This window comes from Choloepus didactylus, chromosome 3, assembly GCF_015220235.1.
Source record: "Choloepus didactylus isolate mChoDid1 chromosome 3, mChoDid1.pri, whole genome shotgun sequence".
Classification (NCBI taxonomy): domain Eukaryota; kingdom Metazoa; phylum Chordata; class Mammalia; order Pilosa; family Megalonychidae; genus Choloepus; species Choloepus didactylus.
Window position 1 is genome coordinate 27,174,507 of NC_051309.1, and position 21,095 is coordinate 27,195,601.

Below are 21,095 nucleotides of genomic sequence, written 5' to 3' on the forward strand. Positions count from 1 at the left end.
ATTTTTTGTAGTTTTTAGAGTGTAAGTTTTGCACTTTTATTAAATTTATTCTTAACTATTTTTTATTTTATTATTTGATACTATTGTAAGTGGAGTTATTTTCTTAATTTCATTTTGGGATTGTTCATTGCAAGTGTGTAGAAATACAACTGAGTTTTTGTGTTAATCTTGTATACTGCAACCTTGATGAAATGTTTATTAGTTTTAATAGTTTTTTGGATTCCATAGGATTTTCTGTATGTAAGATCATATTATCTACAAGTAAAGATGGTTTAACCTCTTCCTTTTTAATCTGGATCCCTTTTATTTCATTTTTGCCTAATTGCCCTGGCTAGACCCTCTAGTGCAATGTTGAATAGAAGTGATGAGAGCAGAAATCTTTGTCTTGTTCTTAATGTTAGGGAAAAAGCATTCAGTCTTTTATTTTTAAATATGATTTAGGAGTGGGTTTTAAATAAATGCCCTTTTTAATATTGAGAAATTTCCCTTTTATTCCTAGTTTGTTGAGTGTTTTTATCATGAAGGGGTGTTGGATTTTTGTTAAATGCTTGTTCTGTACCTATCAATATGATCCTGTGGGGTTTGCCCTTTATTCTATTGATATGGGGCACTACATTAATGGATTTTTAAAAAAATGTTAAACCAACCTTGCATTTCTGGGATAAATTCCACTTGGTCATTGTGTATAAGCCTTTTTTATTTTGTTGGACTCAGTTTGCTGGTATTTTGATGAAGATTTTTGCATCTATATCCATAAGCAGCATTGGTCTGTAGTTTTATTTTTGTGTGACACCTTTATCTGGAAATTAAAATAGTAATAGACATGGGAAAAATCTGAAAGGGTGTTGAGTCTCCCCCTACCTCAGCTACCCATCCTCAGCCACTCACTGTTACTAGTTTTTATGACTGATTTATTTAAAAATCAATTTTTTGCATTCTTTAGTATTTATACTTTTGTAAATAATTTATTAATATTATAATCTGAAACTCTGAGTAGTTGATACCAGGCCTACTCAATCAGGTTGCAATAATAAAAATAAATTTCTGTAGCAAAAGAAAAACCACCACCACCAACAACACATTGACAACCATAAATATGAAAATCACCCATGTCTAGGAATATGAGATGATGTCTCAGTGAGTGCTCAGGACAGTGGAGACTCATAATCATATTTATCGTCACTTCACGAATTATATATTGCAACACCCTTTTAAATACAAAGTTGTTCCGCTTCATGTTTGTTTGATCTGCAACTTTTCAAAATTACACTCTATTACATAAACTAAATGCTTATGTATGTAAACTGTTTTGCAGAATCTATCTTTCAGTTTTTCAGTACTTTTTTTGGACTAGATTCTCTGATTTGTTGCCTATTTTGGAAACTTGGAAAGTACCATGCAAATACAGATATAGCTGTGCTAGTTAAAAATGAAATACTTAGTGTTTGCTGGTGAAGGAAAATATGATGCTATGTAGGTAAAACTGTGTGATGAAAATCATCTTTGGATTTCATAAGAACACTTTTGGGGAACTTTAGACTTGAAGAGAAAAAGTAGGAGCCAAATGCTTCTCCCAGATGATAGCTTGTAACTATCACTGCAGTCAAAAGTAATTCTGAGGGTAGAATGTAGGCCAAGTGTGTGGAAAGCTGGAAGAAAAAAAACTGAAGCATGAATAAATTTCCAAATCTTTCCAAAGTATTTAGATGGGAGGTGCTTTGTAGTTAAGATTTAAGGAAAGTTTTTTCCCACTAGTGGGACATTCATAGCCCCTTAATATAATTTACTTTACCTCTACATCATGCTAATTGTAAGAGCATAGTTAAATAACTGCTTAAGAAGTAAAGAATACATACAGGACAACAGCAGTTATAATATCTACCACAAGGTCTTTAAGGATTTCTTTACATAGAGCATCTCTTTTGTCATTTTTACAAATTAAATACACTGCTATTAATCTGATATGAAACTTTTCAGACACATCTACTGCATAAAATTAAGTCTGCAGTTAATATTTAGTAATAATTGGAAATTTTCTTGGGATGCTTTTTTCCCTGTTGTAATCTCACAAAATACCTGTTTTTTATTTTCCACATGTTGACACAATGACAATTAAAATTTTAAAAATTTAATTAAAATTAAAAATACTGACATCCTGAGATGATGGTAATTGTTAAAACAGATAATGCACAATTCTGATTATGAAGTTCTGGGGCATTATAGGTTAGCCAGCTGTCTTTGACAGATAATTCACAAGACAGGGAATTGCTTATTGTCTCTCCCTATTTGTTAGTGCTTGAATAGATTGGTTCCAAAGTTGGTTTTTCTTAGTCCTTAGTCTATTTTGGACAAGGATGCTAGCTAGCCACAAAGGTCAAAACTACATGTTGATGCTTATCATTACACCATCTATGGCACAAAACAATACAGATGCAAAGAGTGAAGCCCTTCTGGTAGGCTTTCTTTGAAAAACTGATAAAGGCTATCTATGCACAAACTTAATATTAATAGCACAGTTGAGAAGAGAAATGTAGGTATCTTTTTCTGTTCCATTGATTTTCTATATAAAGTCAAATTTCTATAAATTTGCCAGCCTAAGTTAAAAGTCTATGAACTTATTTAAAGATAATTCTTCCCATTGAATTTCCCACATAATTATCTAAGTTGATTTTTGCAATAAACATCTGTGGTAGGTAGTATTAATCGCTCTCAATAGATAGGGAAACTGAAGATGGTATGGGTGGAAGAATTTCATAAGAGAAATAACATTTATGGAGTGCCTACTGTTTACCATCATTTAAAGTAACAGCTCATTTAATCCTAAAAATGACCCTGTGCAATAAGTTTTACATTCCGGGGAGGAAACAGCCTTTTAGCAGAAAAAGTTAACTTGCCCAGAGTTAGCCAGTTGCTTAGTAGTGGAGGTAGACTCAGTGGTGAAGGTGGTACAATGCTCTTTCCTCCATTCTCAAGCTTTATTTTTTGACTATGTGTTTTCAATGTTGGCTTAATATGGAACCAAAAAACCACTGTAATAAATGGTACATGACAAAGGGGAAATTTTAGGAAGTCAAAATTTAAATATATTCCTTTATACACAAATAACTGGAGTTTTATGATTCATGGGGTGTTGTCATTTCTTGTATAGATATTAACTGGCTTTATCTAGTTCATGTTATAAAGAGAACAAAATACATCAGTCACACATGGAAACATTTTCTTCCAATTATATTAGCTATGAAAATTTCTGACAAGTTATTAGATTTGTACACATTCCTCTCACCAAATGTGCATTTGATTCCATTCATGTTCCACATCACTAGCATAAATGGCCCCTTCTTTTCCCTGTTTCACCTTCTTGAACTGCCCCACATGTTAGCAAGCTAAGCAGAGCTTAACGGAGGCCTGCAAAAAAATCAAATTCCCAGGGTTAAAGAATCCTGTGAAAATCAAACCCAATCGGAAAGGAAAGGATGCGTATTTATTTTTGTTTCTCAAGTTCTCCTAAAGCCCACTCTGTGACCCATTTTCCACATTGTCTTTATTTCTTTTATCCTTAGGGTTAGAGGTTATTTTTCTTATAGAATTGTATGGTGTGGTTGATAACTTCTGATTGCGCTTTTAATCTCCTATATATTTAGTTAACCTTGATTAACACAGGAGAGAAAATGATAGGGATAGTATTATAAATACATGGGAGGTATAAAGATGAATGAAAAAACCATGAGTGAAGAGACGCTGTGGAGTGAATGTCAAGTGGGCAATCAGCATGGCTTTCTGCTTCGCATTCCTCAGAGGCTCTCACTGGCCATCTACAGCAGGTTTCCCAACTTTGTGGTCAAGTGACCCTCTCAGAAATTAAATAATAATACAATTTTCATTTCTGAGTGACATATAATAAAGAAGTGAATTAACAGCAATATGGATTCAATTATCACTAAATTCAACCGTTTAACATTTATTTTTGGAGTATTAGAGACATTATGACATGCTTTGGAAGAATTTGGATTAGATGAATGCAACTTAATGATTTGTTGAATAATAACAACTGATAAAAATTAACACTACTCTAGCAATTATTTTGTTATAGGCATTGTTCTACATGGTTTGGGGATATAATAAACTTCTAATCTTCAAGACAACCCTATGAATTAGGGACTATTTATTATCTCCATTTTATCAGTAAGGAAACTGAGGCACCGACAGGTTAAATAACTTGTCGCGATCCCACAGCCTGAGCCCAGCCAATGTAGCATTAGAGCACATGTTCTCCATTAAAACATCATGTGGTTGTCTAGTAAAATTCTTAATGTTAACTGTACCTTATTAATATGAGATGGTGCAGCTTAGGATAAATGTAATGTTAAAATGTATCATTGTGTTTAAACCACCAGAACATAACGCAATAACCCTCCTCATGAGCACGGTTTTCTGACAGCCACTTACTGCTTCACATGCCCATTTGCTACTCACTCAGAGCTCCCAAATTCATCCCTTTTAATAACTGAATATTCCATTTATTGAGTTTTTAAAAAAAGGAAACTAAAAATATGCCATTACCCCTCAATGTGAAACTCCTGAGATAGGTCACACCCAGTGCCTACAAAGGAGATTCTTAGAACTTCCTTCACAGAAAATTTGCATCAGAAACGCCCCGACCAGCCTGCTACAAATGCCTGTAACTGGGCTCCCTGCTGGATTTACTTGTGCAGTCTTAGGGAGTGGGACCCAAGTGATTTTGATGCCCACTAACTTTTGAGGACCACAGTTCTGTCTTGTGACCTTTCCCTTCTTCCACATGTATCAAAACCCCACCTGGAATTCCCCTGAATACAAGATGCTCTTTCACATCTCAGAGCCTGAACCTGCTGTTTCCTGTGCTTACTGTGCTTCCTCCACCTCTTCTGAACTCCTACTCCCTCAAGAGTCAGCTCAAAGGTCATCTCTGTGGAAGCTTCCCTAGCCCCGCCAGGCAAGAATTAGGTACTTCTTCCATTATACCCCCAGGCCATTAAACTCATACCTCTAACTTTGCACAAAATTACACTGCAACTGCTCTGAGTCTTCTGTTAGCTAGAGAGTCCCCTAAGGTCAGGGTCTTTGATTACCCACTTCTGTAAACCACCAAAGATGATGCCTGACATGTAGCAGCAGGTACTCTAAACATGTTGTATGAATGGCCTGTGAGGACATTGTTACTAATGTAGTTCTAAGACAGTAGTTTCACAGATCTTAATTCTACTGAGATGGTACATTACACATATAACCTCTATTAGAAAATAATTCTACTAGGAAGTGGCAGAAAGGAAAATATTTTATTTGGTCAATTTTTTTTTCTTGCAAGTTTATTCTTTCTTAACATTTTGTATTTTGAGTAGGCAAAAATACATGCATGTGGTACAAAAGTCAAAGGATTCAAGATAAGCCACCCCTCCCCTCTGTTCTCCAACCAACCAGTCTGTTACTGGAAGGCAGTCAATGTTACATTTTCTAGTTTGTCCTTTCCCAGCCATTTTAGATACATATAGGCAAGTAAGTATATATTTATCTAACACTGTTTTGCACTTGGCTTTTTGAACTTACTATATCTACATGAGCCTTCCATTAAAGTATATAAATGGCAGCCTCTGCTTACTAACAGATACATACTATTCCATTCTATGAATATAGCATATTTTTTAAAAAATAAGACATCTCTTAATGGACGTTTAGGCTGTTACCAGTATATTCTACAGTAAACGAGGCTGCAATAAATTGGTAATTTTACATGTGTGAGTATATTCATAGGATAAATTTCTAGAAACTGAATTGTAGGACTAACAGGTAGGGATAAATTTTGCCAGAATGTTTTCCTTAAATATTACACATATTTTTACTCCCACTAGCAACCTCTGAGAGTACTCGCCAACAGTGTTTTCTTTTCTGAGATTCTAAAATGGAGAATTAAGGGAAACCCTTAAAGTAAGTCTGATCTCACTGGTCTAACCCAGAAGTAAGAACTTATTTTTGCAAAAAGTCAACACAGGTGGTTGATCTGCAGACTTTTCCCCCCTTTCCATGCATGCTTGCACTGGGCTACTCATTACTGGTCTAACCCCAATATTGTTTTGAACCCTAGAAGTGAGTTTTCAGAATCATTTTTGCTCTCCTCTAAAGTGGAAGCCACCCCACTCATTCTATAAATACTGAGTGCCTGCCTACCATGCACCAACATTGTTCTAGTGACTGAGGTTTGAACAGTGACTAAAATAGACAAAAATTCGTAAGTGAGCAGTAAGGTGTCAGAAGGAAGAGCATTCCGGCCAGCAGAAAGAGCAAGGCCTGGAGTTGAGAGTGTGCCTGGTGTGTTCCAGGAGGAAGTAGTAGGTTAGAGCCCAGAGAGCAAGGTGGAGAGTAAGAGATGAGGTCAGAGAAGTTTTGGCAGCAGGGCAGATTGTGAAGGGACTCCTAGCAGAATGGGAAAAGCATTGGAGATTTGCGAACACAATGTCACTCTGAATGCTCTGTTGAGAACAGAATGAGGGGAGGAAGGAATGGAAGAAGGGATACCAGTTAGAAGACTTCCTTGCAACCCAGGTGAGAAGAGACGGCTTGGACTGGGCAGGTAGCGGTGGAAAGGAAATTACTTGGCTTGTGGCTATATTCTGAAGGTGGAGTCTGCATGATTTTCCATCAGGTTGGATGTTGAATGTGACAGAAAAAGAAGGCAAGAACGACTTCAAGTGGAAGGACAGAGTTGCCATTTACTGACATGGGAGAAGACCACAGGTAGAGCAGTTTCAGGGCAGGGTTTACCATAAAGATGAGGAGTTGTGATTAGACTTGTGGTTACCATGCCTTTTCAAGGTCGCTGGGGCTCTCAGAAGGCCGTAGTTTCAAATTAGATCAGTGACCTGGACTAGACAACAATTGAAATATGTTCTTGGGAGGATGGCTCCCAGGAATATGTGCCCAGGGCACTGTTCTCCTCCTGAGCTATCCTGTTCCAATCCAGGCTTGCTTTGGCATTAAATGCTCCTTTTTCTTTTTGAAATATATAATTAAAGGGGTAGGCATGCACACGCACACACACACACACCTTTGAAAACAACTCAAACAGAAAGTTGATTTCCTGTCCACTACAACACCATCAGAACATGAGCTCCTATTAGAAGGCTCACTGTCCTCCAGGAATCAAAATTCAATTCAGTTCTACATTTGCGGGTCTATGGTGTGCTCTCAGCAAGACATCAGTTCCTCAACCATGTTAGTCCAGGCTGGTGCAGAAACCATACCAGGGGCAATCTGAAATGTGCCAGGTTGAAGAATGCAATCAGGAACTCACTGGATAAAATAAAAAACCCAAAAGGAAAGGAATATACTTAAAACAGTGGTCACTAAAGCATCCTAACAAACTACCTAAAAAGGAATGAATAGTCAATAAAAATATGGGAAGGGGAAGGGAAGCAAAACCAAAATTATGAATCACATTAGTTGAGAGAAAGAAAAAAGAACAGAAACTGGTATGTAGGGATCACTTCAAAGGCTAAAAAGAATGCGGGGGGGGGGGGGAAGCAGATTTTTAATAATCGTGTCCTCCAGCAGGGTGCAAAAACTAGCCAACAATGTGAGAGCGCAGAGAGAGGCATTTATTTTTCCTACCCAACTCATCAGGCCAGAGGGTAGATCTGAAAGGAAAAAAAAAAAAACACAAAAAACAATTGCTAGAAGAATAGCTAAGGGAATCCGAACTCGTCGTAAAGCAAGCGAAGTGTTAGCCAGACTAGGTGACTCAGAGGCATGACTCAAATCTGACACTGGGGGCTGTCTGCCAGCTCCAGGAGGTGGGGGCAGCGGCGTCTTACACATTTTAGGAAAGTACCAGGCTCGCGGAGGGCGACAGGAAACATCCCCGGGAGCTCGGTTTGGGGCTCCTCCAGCCCTAGGTCTGACCTCTAACCCCTTTCGCACCCGGAGCAGTTTCCTATCTCCCACTTTCCTCTACTTTCCCGCCAACCCATTTCTTCCACGAAGACTCTGGGACGTGAGGGCGTCCAAGACGTCGGGCCTCCTCCCCCGCCGCCCTCCTCCCTGTGAGCCGCGCCACGCGCCCACCGGCTCCGCCTTCGCGGAGAGCCGCTCCCTTCCCATCCCGCCTGCCGCCCGGGCACGCGCGGCACGAACAGCGCCTGGAGCGGCACAAGACAAACACCTGTCCTGCCTGGGCTCCGCGAGACTTGGGGCCGAGGTATAGGCAACAGCCGGCATGTTCTCGCGAGGTTTAGGAAATTTCCCACGGCCCGTGTTGTGTCTGAGCAGAGTAGTGGAAGGCGGTAGGAAGGAGGTATAGCGTGAGACTGGGCTGCCCGCATTGGGCACATGCGCAGTGCCGCTCGCGCGTGCCGCGCCAATCCTGCAGCGCCTTCAGCAGGTTTGGGGCGGAGGATTCCAGTTCTCCGGGTTTTGATTCTCCCTGCGGGAGGCAGTGCTGGATCTGGGAATCTCTAGGAAAAGAAGAGCGGAGGGGGGAGGCGGGAGAGAAGGGGGGAACTGCGGGTGCGGGTGCGGGGGCGAGGTTAGAGTCCTGCACCTTTCTATTAAATGCACTGACGGCCCAAGTTTGCTCAGGGGCTTCGGCGTTAGAGCTCTCGATGTACGTTGCGGGCACCTGGCAGCATCCTCGGCTGTGCCAGGCCCCTCGGGGGACCAGTTCCTTGGGCAGTCTGCCCTATATTCACCTGGTTCACACACGGTGGCTGCTGCGATGGTTCCCTCGAGAGTCTCAGGCAGCAGGCCGATTACTGCGAGTGGCAGGGAGACAGCTTTCTTTGGCTAGGGGCGGGGTCTGGGGGCTGGCTCTCAATGCGAACGAACTCAGTTTTCCTTATGGAGAAAAGTACTCGGCGCTCTGACGTTTGTATGGGAGGTAGACATTCAGGATGTCTTTGCCAGAGGCCTTGGCCTGACCTCACTTCGCACCAAAGAAGTAGAAAGCTAAGGCGACAGACTTCAACTGCAAAAGTTTTCCGTTTACACAACACTGGAGGGGCGAACCACGTTGTCATTATGTCCGGCCCTCGATTAGCATAGGTGTCGAAAGAATAAAGATGGTTCCTTGGTCTGTCACTTGCCCTAACCCGAGGCATCTTTGTAGGTCCAGCGCCTAACGCTGAGATTAGCATAAAGGAGGAGTCCAATGAACGTTTGAATGAATGAAAAGGGCTGGGAACCCAGAGTGAGCGGGAAGCCACTTGGAAAACACCCATTTGAGGAGGTGTTTCATCTAGGCCTGTGAAACGCGGCAGATTTTCCCAGGACCCCTCCTCCTTACCCCTCGGCCCCGCCTTCTGACCCTTCCATTCCCCGTCCCTGTTGTAATCCCCTCCGGTTTTCCTCAGTCTCCACGTACGTCCCTCAGGGCGCGTCCCAAAACCCGGAAAACCGGAACGCTCCCCATGGACCATACCGAAGACTCGCCCGCGGAGGAGCCGCCTGCGCATGCTCTATCGCTTGGGTAGGTTTCCAGGGAAGGCAGCAAGCAGGATCTCCTACTCCGCGGGCGGCGCGAGGCGTCTGGCTCTTCCCGGCGGCTGCGAAGGGAAAAGGAGCGAGGGGGCTGGGTGGAATCGAGCAGTGAGGAAAAAGGGAAGGGGCGGGGGAGAGGGACCAGAGAAGGCGTCGGGGGAATCTCGCGAGGGTTGGAGTTTTGGCGAGAGTTTGTGGAAGATGGCGCCTGTTGTGACAGGGTAAGTCGGGGGAATCGGAGCGCTGCGAACGGGGAAAGTTGCGGGCGTCTTGCAGCTCACGGCGGGCGGTGGGTTCGGGTGCCGCGGCGCGCTCGCCGCCCAGGGGCCGCAGGGACGGCGTCGTGTGCGCGGAGCCCGGCGGCGGCGGCGGCGTTGTGTGGCGGTGCTCTGCCCGCGGTGCGCCGCGGTGGCTCGGGCTCCGGCGCGTGAGGGCGGGTGGCCGCTGCGGCGGTGGCGGCGAGGCCGGCGGGTGTGGGCGTGAGTGCGGCGGGGCGCGCGGGGCCCGCGGGCGCTCTGCCCTCCTCGCGCCTCCCGCGCCGCTGCTGCCGCCCGCGGGCCCTGCCTCTCAGCCTGGTGTAGCTTTGTTCCTCGCGACCGCCGTCGCCTCGTCGCCTGGCCGGTGTCCCCGACCCTGGGCGCTTTGTCTTTTCCCGCTGCTCCCCGCGACTCTCTACCCCTGGTCCTTTGTTTCGCCGTCTTGGGCGCTTTGTCTGACCCGTCGCGCCCCGCATCCCTTCTCCATCTCCTTTTCTCCGCTCCCTTGCCCCTTTGTTTTGCCCGGGTCTACTCGGGAGCCCAGTGACCTGTCACAGCTCAGACACCAGATTTCTGCCTTTTAATTTTTCTTGAATTGTATTTCTCTTGTGTTTCTCCTCCTTCCTTTCTGTTTGATCCTTCATCACCCCCGAGGCTTTGTCTTCCCGGGTCCAGGCTTATTTACTGCGCGCTCCACCCCCCCACTACTCCGCTCCCATCATCGGTTGATTTATCCACTACCCACCGTGTATGTCTGCTGAACTGTCTCAGCCTGGAGGGCTCCATCTAGTGCTTCTACGTGCTTACCCTACTGTTTGTTGTTGTTTTTGTGGGTTTGAAAGATGCATGGTGATACTTAGTTTCCGCCTCGGCACCACTCCTCTCTCCGCACCGCTTTCTCTCGGGATTACAATGTCTTCAGCGTTCTTTGCGGTCTCTGGGCCCTTAGTTGTTTTGATTGGAAACAGTAGCTCTGGAAAAAGAGAAAGTCTTTGGTTGTTATTGCCCACCTACCCCGCCGCCTCCCTTCCCCTCCCCACCTCGGTTCCTGACGGCCTAGGCCAAGGGCAGCTGTCTGTAGCCTTGCAATCTGGGTTACCTGAGGATGGGCGAACGGTATTGTAAGACATTCAAGGAAGACGCAAGGTATTTTTTTCTGTTGGTGTTTGAGAATAGTTTCAAATACACGTTAGATTTCATTTGTGTATGAGTAGGAGTTGCATGAATTTTGTTAATAAAAACTTGTGAGTCTTGGCAGATGGAGAATTTCAGTGTATTCTAGACTGGAGATCCAGAGTCTGGTTGTCTTAACAAAAATGACTCCTGTTTCATAAAGAAAAAGGAAGGCACCCTGTTTGGAAATTGATTTGGTATAAATGTTTTAGTTTTTCTTAGGCATCATATTAGCACAGTTGTGTGCTTTTTGCTCTGTATATTTATGACAATACTTCTGTTCCTCTACTGAGGTTGAAATGAGGAGAGCGCCTAAGAGTGCAGTTTCTGTTTGATGAATACTGTTTCTAGGATCTTTGTGAAATATATTAATCAATGTAATTAAAAGTTATTTAAGTAATAGCATTAAGTAAGATTATCTTAAAGTTAGTTACATGCATTTCTTAATGTTAGAAGAGAATTACTTGGTTCCAAATTCTCATTGTTAATGGTAATGTTAAAAGCTTGGGGGCAGGGTTGTATTTTAATGGCCTGAATTATTCCGGTGTTTGGAATATGAGATAGTAGACCTACCAGGATAACTAGACTGAATATATTATTCAGGGTTTTTAAGATTATTATTATTCTACTAATTAATCACTGTGTTTAGAAGATATGTTACCTATAAAATCACTTTGGCATGTCATTTCATTTGTAAACTAAAGTTCCAGTGCTACTGAGAGGATTTACAAGATCTGGTAAGAGGAATATTTGTGCATTGGAAAACTTTTTTTTTTTTTTTTTTTTTTGGCTGATTGTTGTGGTTAGAATTAGTAGTTTGAATTTTAATTAAGAGAAAATCATGGTTTCATGATTGGTACATGAGGTTTTGTGAAAATTTGCAGTTTGGCTTTCCTGAATGGATTTTACCAATAACCAGTCGCTTCCCTTGTTCTAAGTGCATGAGCACACTGTTGGTTCTGACTTGAAGCAAAGTGTAAAATCATGTAATAATGGAAGGTATTTTACTCTGACTTGTACAAATAAAAATGATCACACAAACATCATAAAGGCAACTTTTACAATTTACATTGTATTTTTTGTTTACAAATCATGTACTTTATTCATAATGTAAGGCCTTTATTTTGTGACCAAAAATAAAACAGTATCTGTACTAAATTAAATTATATCCAGGAGCAGCATATTTAGAAATACACAGGATGAGTTGTGGTTGGGAAACTTTCATTCTGAATATTGACTATTAAATCTTCAAATTTGTCATCCACAGATATTGCAGATAGGTTTGTGGAGAATTTGTTTTCGGGAGAAAATGGGGAGACCCGCTTGTAGTAATTTGGGATTGATTCTAATGTATGCCTCTAGGCATTACATTTTATGCAGTTAGGTTTGCTAAAAACTTACCTATTGTTCTTTACCAACAGATTTCTAGCAATATCTTTTAAGTGGCTAGGATATAAAAAATGGTTTAGATAAAAAGCTTTTCTTACTAGATATAATTAATTAAATAATCTTTGGAACTCTAGATGGGTGAGGCATTACAAAAAAATATTTTGAAAGGGCTTTTGTATCTTCTTAATTCTACTGTTTGGTCATTTTTAAAATTAAGACTTAGGGCTTGGATTTAAGGCATTATTTCGCATTTTGCTTTCTTCTAATACTAAATTTCAACTAGAGGCCGTATTTTCTCATGGGTTGACTTAAAGTTGTTATTTTTGGCATCTGGCTTTGTGATTATTTCCAAGTTACTATACTTCCCCTTGGCCAGTTTCCTAACTGTGTAGTAAAATGGGGATTGTAATACTTGCCAAATCTGTAAAGGATTGCTGTGCATTAGGATTTGCAAAGAGTATTTGGATAAAAGGTGCAGCTAAGGTTTAGGAATTGTTGTTGAAATAAGTAGGTCATATTTTATAGGAAGGCAAATAGGAGGTTATGAACTGTTCAGTTCTGCGCAAGTTACAGTGGTGATGGTGGGATGAAAACCCCCGAATATGTATTATAGTTTGGTAATATAACAGATACTTTTTTACTCTTATAAATGTGAGGGAGAGGGACATGTTGAACAAATTACAGGGTGGTGTGTGTGTAAGATTAAAGATCTGTCAAACAAATGTAACAACACATTGTAAATTATGGGGTGATTTCCCTCTGTTAATAGTAATGACAGTTTTTTAAAAATTCATCCAAAGTGTACAATCACTTGTTCATAGTACCATCATATAGTTGTGCATTCATCACCCCAATCTGTTTTTTGAACATTTTCCTTGTACCAGAAAAAGTAAAAGAATAAAAAGAAAATAGAACACCCAAATCACCCCCCCACCCCATTTTTCTTATAGTTTTTTGTTGCCATTTTTCTACTCGTCCATCCATACACTGGGTAAAAGGACTGCCATCCACAAGGCTTTTACAATCACACAGTTACCCCTTGTAAGCTGTATTGCTATACAGTCGTCTTCAAGAGCTAAAGCTACTGGGTTGTAGTTCGATAGTTTCAGGTATTTATTTCTAGCTATTACACTGCCCTAAAACCTAAAAAGGGTAATCTATATAGCGCCCACAAGAGTGACCTCTCGATTCCATTTGGAATCTCTCAGCCATGGAAACTTTGTTTCATCTCATTTCGCATCCCACTTTTGGTCAAGAAGATGTTCTCCATCCCACGATACCGGGTCCAGATTCATTCCCGGGAGTCATATCCCACATTGACAGGGAGATTTACACCCCTGGGAGTCAGATCCCATGTAGAGGAGAGGGCATTGAGTTCACTTGCCGAGTTCTTGTCTTAGCTAGAGAGAGAGGGCCACATCTGAGCAATAAAGAGGTACTCAGGGAGAGACTCATAGGCACAATTACAAGCAGGTTTAGCCTCTCCTTTGCAGTAACGAGCCTCGTAAGGGCAAGTCCCATTATAGAAGGCTGGGCACATCAACCATCAGTCCTCAGTGTTTGTGAGAACATTAGCAAGTATCCAAGTGAGGAAGCCCAACACCTCTGTGTGCGCGCGCCCCCACCCCACCCCACCCCCCACTCCTCAGGGGGGCCCTGCATATATATTTTTATTCTCTGCCCAAATTACTTTGGGATGTGTTGCTATTTCACACTAACCTATGTAAACCCCCCAGGTCTCACTTCCTATTAAAAGTTCCATGTAATTATGGTATTTGAACAAACTGTACGAGTTAAATTGTTTAGGAAATATAGCTCTTGCACCAACTAAACATCTCTTCTCTTGGTCTCACGTGGAATTTGAGATTTTGAAATGCAGTCAGTATTGTCCTTTACCCTTGGTTGATTTGCCGTAGTCCTAACCACAATATATATATATATATATGCAGGGCTCCCCTGAGGAGTGTGTGTGTGTGTGTGTGTGTGTGTGTGTGTGTGTGTGTGTGTGTGTGTGTGTGTGGAGGTGTTGGGCTTCCTCACCTGGATTCTTGCTGATGTTCATTCATATCTCTAGTTGAAGTCTGGACTCTTTTTCAGCTTTTTTTTAACAGTTGCTGTATGTTTTAATACTGACATTCATATCTGCTGAGTTCTAGCTCTGAGTTTCAGGTGTCACACACATACCCAATGTTCTAGAGACCAATCAGGTTATACACAAAGGGATCACCATCTCAGGGTTTAGAGATAGTCAAGTAATGACAATTTTAACTAAACCTTATATAGTTTTTAATACTTTGTCATTTGCTCTCAAGTATATTTCTAACACTTAGGACTGTCTTCAGACTTGAAAGACTATCTTCAGACTTGAAAGACTTTTAAGAAAGTGTTTGGCATTTGGGAACATTGTAATAATATTTTTTGAATGAATGAAACCTGTTGCTACTCTATTCCTGGTAAATAGCATCAAGACCCAACTGGTTCCCTAAGCCAGAATTCTGGATTCCTCTCTCACATTTAACCCTTTACACTTAGTCACTAAGAACTGACAATTTTTTTTCTCCAGAAAAATCTCTTGATGTCATTTCCTTCCTCCTCACTGCCACAGTTCTCTCATTTCTCACCTGGATTGCTGCAGCTCTTTTGGCAGCCTCCTAACTTTCTGCTTCCAGACTCACACCCATCATCCACATCCACATGGCTGCATAGCAGTTTTTCTAAAGAGCAAATCTGCTCACTTCATTCCCCAGCGTAAAAACCTTTCAATGGCTCCCCCTAGCAGCCTTTTATTAAAAGAGTCAGGAAAATGAACGGTCATGAGCTCACATTTAAGATTTAATCTGAACTGGGTTCCAATTCTGTCTGCCACTTAAAATTTACTCTGTAACACCGACAGAGTCTCTTGCCCCTTCCCACAATTGCAAGAACCCCAACTCAAAGATTGTTGTGAGGATTAAATGAGATAATGCACGAAAGCATTTAGTAGGATCTCTGGCACATAGCAAGTGCTCAAAAAATGTTAACAAGCATGGGCTATGGGGTCCTCCACAAGTCTTTTATTTACCTCTTCTCCAGCTAAATTGTTTCCTTTTCTCTCCCTTCATGTTAAGTGTGCCAGCCATATTTAAAAATTTGGATTTCCTTGCGTAGGTTCTGCATTTTAATGCCTCCCTGTGCGTGAAAAGTGCTAGTCCTTAGTGGGTTATTATTAAAGATGTAGATAAGGGGATAGTCTAACTTGATACACCAGACTGAATTGGTTGGCCCTCCATACTAAATTGTAGTTGTCACACCCGAAGCTGTTAGCTACTTGGTGGCAGTTATTTTCTTCTTAATCATTTTTATATTTTTGTATCTAGAAGAGTACCTAGTACGTGATAAGGACTCAGTAAAAAGGTCTTGAACAAAAGGACTCATAGTACTTTGAAACACCGATGCTAGATGGTTCATGTAGGCAGAATTTGATACATATGTTTGACTTGGATTCTGGAAGGAATTTGATTGCTGAAGTATCCAAAGGACTTGGTATTTTCAGCTACAGGGAGTCTCACAGCCCCTGAGAATATCATTATAGCAAGGCTCTTAGGCAAAAGTTCTTTTTGGAGTATTAGAAAATAATATTTTTGTATAAAACTGACAAGCTTATATTTCACATTTTGTTTTTTTCTGTGTGATTGGCTGTCAGCTGCTTCTCAGGAGGTTCCATTATTTTTAAGTGTTTTAAGTATGTCTTAGATACAAGAAGATATACATAAATCTTAGGACCCTATAAACTTCTTTGAAACCCGGTTACCTTTTTTGGGGGGATGCATGTCATAGAACCAAATAGTAAATTAGGTTGATGATCTGCAGGGAGATTCAGGTCTCATGGATATATTACTTAAAGGTAATTTCTCCAAGCTTCAGGTTCCACCTCTATAAAATAGGAAAGAGTAATATTCTTGTGCTTATCTGCCAGGCACACTGTGACTATCAAGTAAGGTAAAATATGTGACATTTATAAGCATAAATGAAACAGCATGTGTGAAAGTGATTTGTAAATAGTAAAGAGCACTATACACATAATTTAATTATTTTAACAATCAGTTTCTTCTGGTAACCTTTTATGGGCAGGGTTCAAGATGGACTTTCAGTACTGTAACCTATAGTTTGTGGGTCATGTTTTTGAAGGCAGCAGTGTATTTAGTGCAGAGGGCCACAATTTTTGAAATGTATGCTTTTGCATTTCAAGTAGATAATTTGGTAAATTATTGCTTGACCACGCAGATGTTATCATTGAGTCACCCCCAACTTTTTGTTGTCTACTTTTTGCTGCTCTCTTCTCTGCTTGGACAACTGTAACAATGTAGGAATGCCAAAACTGCTACCACTTCTCAGACACTTACCCTGCCCACAATTCTGGATGCCTCTTAGGCCTGGCCTAACATCACTGTGTAGCTTATGCCACATTGGGCCTGCTTCTGTTTCAGTGAATGAAGTGATATCCCAGTCATCTGTAAGGGGTATTGGATTTCTCCTGAACATAACAAACTTACTACCAGGAAACCGGAGGGACTCTGGTTTGGTTTATGTAAGTGGGAGTATAATTACCTTTTTGTATAAATATTTATGTAGGTTGTTGTGTTGAGACTATCCATTGTGATAAGTGTGACAGCATTTCAGTCAGCTTGGTGATGTTCATGGGAGTCTTGGGAATATTTGCACTATTTTAAGCTTACAAAAAGAAAAGATAGAATATACTGCTTCTTAGTGTTCTAAAGTTGCAAAAGACTTGGAGTGAAAGTATTGCACCTGTTGCATGTGAGGTGGGATACACTAGAAAATAAAGTTGACCTGTGCTTTTTAATACCCCCTTCCATGCTTCCTTTTCTATATTTGGTAGTTTTAACTTGGCCTTAGAGCTAATGTTTATTTGTGCATTATTAATTGGATGGTAAACAGAATTGAAAATAAATAAGAATATTTTCTAATAAAGTTTATATAACCAAGAAAAACATTTTTCACTCTATAAAACGCTGTTACTCTTTTTATTAGTGTGGTAAAGATTGTGTTTATAGCTGCATATTTGTTGCCTTTATGACGTACAGAACCAATGTGGATTCTTGTTTATTTTTTTTTTTTTTTTTTTTTTTCCAGTATTGTAAGCAGTTGGCCCTTGCCTAATTTGCTCCAGAACATACTAGGTTTAGGCTTGTTTACATAATTGGAACAAATGTATTTTTTCCTTTTTGAAAAACTGCAGACCCATTAAGATCTTACCTTACTTGATAAGCATGCTTTTCCTGCCATTTGACATTTGATTTGAGTGTAAAAAATTTTTCATGCTCCTGATCCAAATATATATCTGGAGCAAGTGGAAATGTTAAGGTCCCAAGACATGCAGGATGGATTAAGGGAAGTGAGAACATTATTTAGTGGCTTAACTTTTATTAAATAAACAGTTGTTTATTGTTATGTACTGGTCATATAAAGATGGCTAAGAAATGGACTGGTAAAGCCCACGACTAAGTGGAAAGTACACAGATAAAATAAGGGAGATTATGATAAGTGCTGTAATATGCACAGTATTGTTGGGAACACAGAAGTATGAATGATTCTCTCTAATTGGAGGAGGGTTCATAGAAAAGGTGAGAGTTAATAGAAAATGGTAGGAAATAAAATTGGAAGAATGATTGGGGATATATCTTAGAGGACCTTGACTGCTAAACTAAAGATTTGAATGTCATTTAGTCGGGGGTAACTGGCATTGAAGGTATTTGAAGAGATAGGGTGGGTGTAACTGGTGTAAAACAGATTGGAATTAGTAGAAACAATAAAACAAAGATGAGCAAGGTCTCATTTTGGTGGTAGTCCTGGGAATGGAAAAACTACAGAGCTCTCTTTGAGGCTAGTAATTTAGAGGGCTTTGAAATCAGTGTTCTTATCATGTTACTGTCACTAAAATACAAGCTGACATGGCTATGAGCATGTCACTCTTGGTTTTTTCCCTTGTCTAAAAATGGGAAAAAAATAATTTCCTGGTATTGATGTGAGCGTTAAATGAGATAAAGAATATAAATGTCTAGCTCAACATCTTCAAGATCTTATGGTAGGCGGTGGTTTCTTAGACTTTACACCCAAAGCATGTTCAATGAAAGAAAAACAGATAAATGAGACCTCCTCAAAACTGAATACTTTTGTGCTTCCAAGGAGTTTGTCAAAAAAGGTACAAAGTCTGCCTACTCAATGGAAGAAAATATTAGGAAACCACATATCCATTAAGGGTTGATATCTGGAGTATATAAATAAATCCTACAACATAACAATAAAAAGAAAACCCAATTAAAAAATGGACGAAAGCCTTGAATATTCATTTTTTCTAAGAGGAAATACAAATGACTAAAGAACACATGAAAAAATGCTCAACATCAATAGCTATTAGGGAAATGCAAATCAAAACCACAGTGAGATATTTCACACCTACTAGTAGGGCTACTATTAAAAAAAATAGTAAACTGCAAGTGTAGAAGAGGATGTGGAGAAATAGGGACACTTGTTTTACTGCTGGTGGAAATATAAAATGGGACAGCTGCTGTGGAAGACAGTTGGGTGGTTCCTCAGGAAGTTAAGTATAGAACTGCCATATGATCTGGCAATCCTGCTATTAGGTATATATTCAGAAGAACTGAAAGCAGGGACACGAACAGGCATTTGCACACTGATGTTCATAGTAGCATCATTCATAATTGCCAAAAGATGGAGACAGCCCAAGTTTCCATCAGCTGATGAATGGATAAACAAATGTAGTATATACATACAATGGAATATTATTCAGCTGTAAGAATAAATGGAGTTCTGATGCATGTGACAACATGGTGAACCTTGAAGACATTATGTTGAGTGAAAGAAGCCAGATAGAAAAGGACAAATATATTATCTTACTAATAATGAACTAAATATAACTAGTAAACTCATGGAGTTAATATCTAGAAATACAGGTTACCAGGAAATAGAATGAGGGTAGAGAATGGGGAGACGATGCTTAATTTGTGCAGAATTTTTAATAAGGTTGGTTGTAAATGTTTGGAAATGGATAGAGGTGATAATAGCACATTATTGTGAGTGTAAAAGTGCTGAATCATGAGTGTGATTGTGGTTGAAAGGGGAAATTGAGGGTTATTTATGTAACTAGAAGGAAAGCTAGAGGATGAAACATGGGACTGTATAACACAACTCTGTTGTGGGCGATGAAGGTGATTAGTAATACAAATATAAGAGTATTTTTCCATGAATTAGACAAATGTATGTTGCTGTTACAAGGTGTTAACAATAGGGTGGTATAGGGGAAAAATACACCTAATGCAATCTATGGATTATAGTTAATGGTAATATAATATTAATATTCTTCTGTCAACTTAACGGTAGAACCACACCAATGCTAAGTGTCAATAATAGGGGAGTATAGGGGGATGGGTGTTTTCTTTTTGGAACAGTGAAAATGTTCTAAAATTGATTGTGGTGATGAAAGCACCACTCTGATTATACTGAGAGCCATTGATTGTACACCTTGGATGGATTGTATGGTGTGGGAATAAAACTGCTTTAATTAAAAAAAAACACTACTCAGTCTAGCCTAAATTAATTCATTGTGTGGACTTATACGAGAACTTTAACATTAACAAAAGTTACTTTGCTTTTCAAAGTAAAGTTAAAATTCTAGTTAAACAAAACTTTATGGTGGCGATATCTAACATATAATTTGTATGTATGCTGCATCATAAGTATTAGATTACTTGTTTCCCTCACCATACTGTGAAGTCTTTAAGGACAAGAATGAAAGGGAAGGGAACTAAGTCTTCTTTACCTCGTACAACCTAAACACATAATATGGTGGCTAATACATATATGAAACATTAAGAGAAGAATTAGGTGCTAAAACTGTGTGGTGGAACTTGGTAATGGTGATAGTTATGCAACAGTACCACTGAACTGGACACTTGAAAATGGTTAAAATGACAAATTTTATGTTATGTTTTTTTTACCACAATTAAAAAAAAGGCCTAGCTGAGTTCCTGGATTAGTAGTTGCTCATTAAGTAGTACCCCTCCCCTTTTTAAAATTAGAGAAACTGTTACAGGTTTATGGAAAAATCACACAGAAAATACAAAATTCTCACCACCACCCCCTGCCCTCCTCTGCCAGTTTTTCCTATTATTAACATTTTGTATTTGTGTGGTTTACATTAGGGTTCCCTCTTTGTTGTGCAGGTCTATGTTGTTTCTTCTAAAAGTTTTTATTCTGGCAAACTATATAAAACTTAAAATTTCCCATTTTAACCATTTTCAAATATACAACTCAGTAGGGTTAATTACATTCACAATTTGTGCTACTGTCACTGCCATTCATTACCAAAACCTTTCCATCACCCCAGATAGAAACTCTATCAATTAAATATTAAATCCCTTTCCCCACCTCGGCCCCTGGTAACCTGTACTCTGGTTTCTGATTCTATGAATTTGCATGTTTTAATTATGTCATATGAGTTGAGATAACATAGCATTTGACTTGTGTCTGGTTTATTTCGCACAACATGATGTCTTCAAGGTAGAATTTAAAGCATGAGATAGGGGTGGGGAAGAGAAAATGGAAGAAAAAAACTGAATGATTGAAACCTGCGGTGATGAAGTAATTAGAAGTGGGAAAATTTGAGTGAGAACCTACCAAACAAAGCGTTTTGTTTATTTTAGGTCTTTAATAAATGCTGAATACTTTTTGCATATCTCTGCCATAACACTT

At 40.0% G+C, this 21,095-nt stretch overlaps 1 protein-coding gene across 2 annotated transcripts in view; it reads left to right on the plus strand.

Annotated features, from left to right (window-relative positions):
* Nucleotides 1-9,635: 9,635 nt before the first annotated feature.
* RBPJ (recombination signal binding protein for immunoglobulin kappa J region) overlaps nt 9,636-21,095 on the plus strand; it is a 128,392-nt gene continuing 116,932 nt past the window's right edge. Inside the window, exon 1 of one of the 2 annotated variants that reach the window (XM_037829530.1) lies at nt 9,636-9,725. In XM_037829530.1, coding sequence (XP_037685458.1) covers nt 9,706-9,725 — 20 coding nt within the window. In that variant the 5' untranslated portion in view covers nt 9,636-9,705. The remainder of the gene's footprint in view (nt 9,726-21,095) is intronic. The other variant, XM_037829531.1, reaches the window with a different exon arrangement.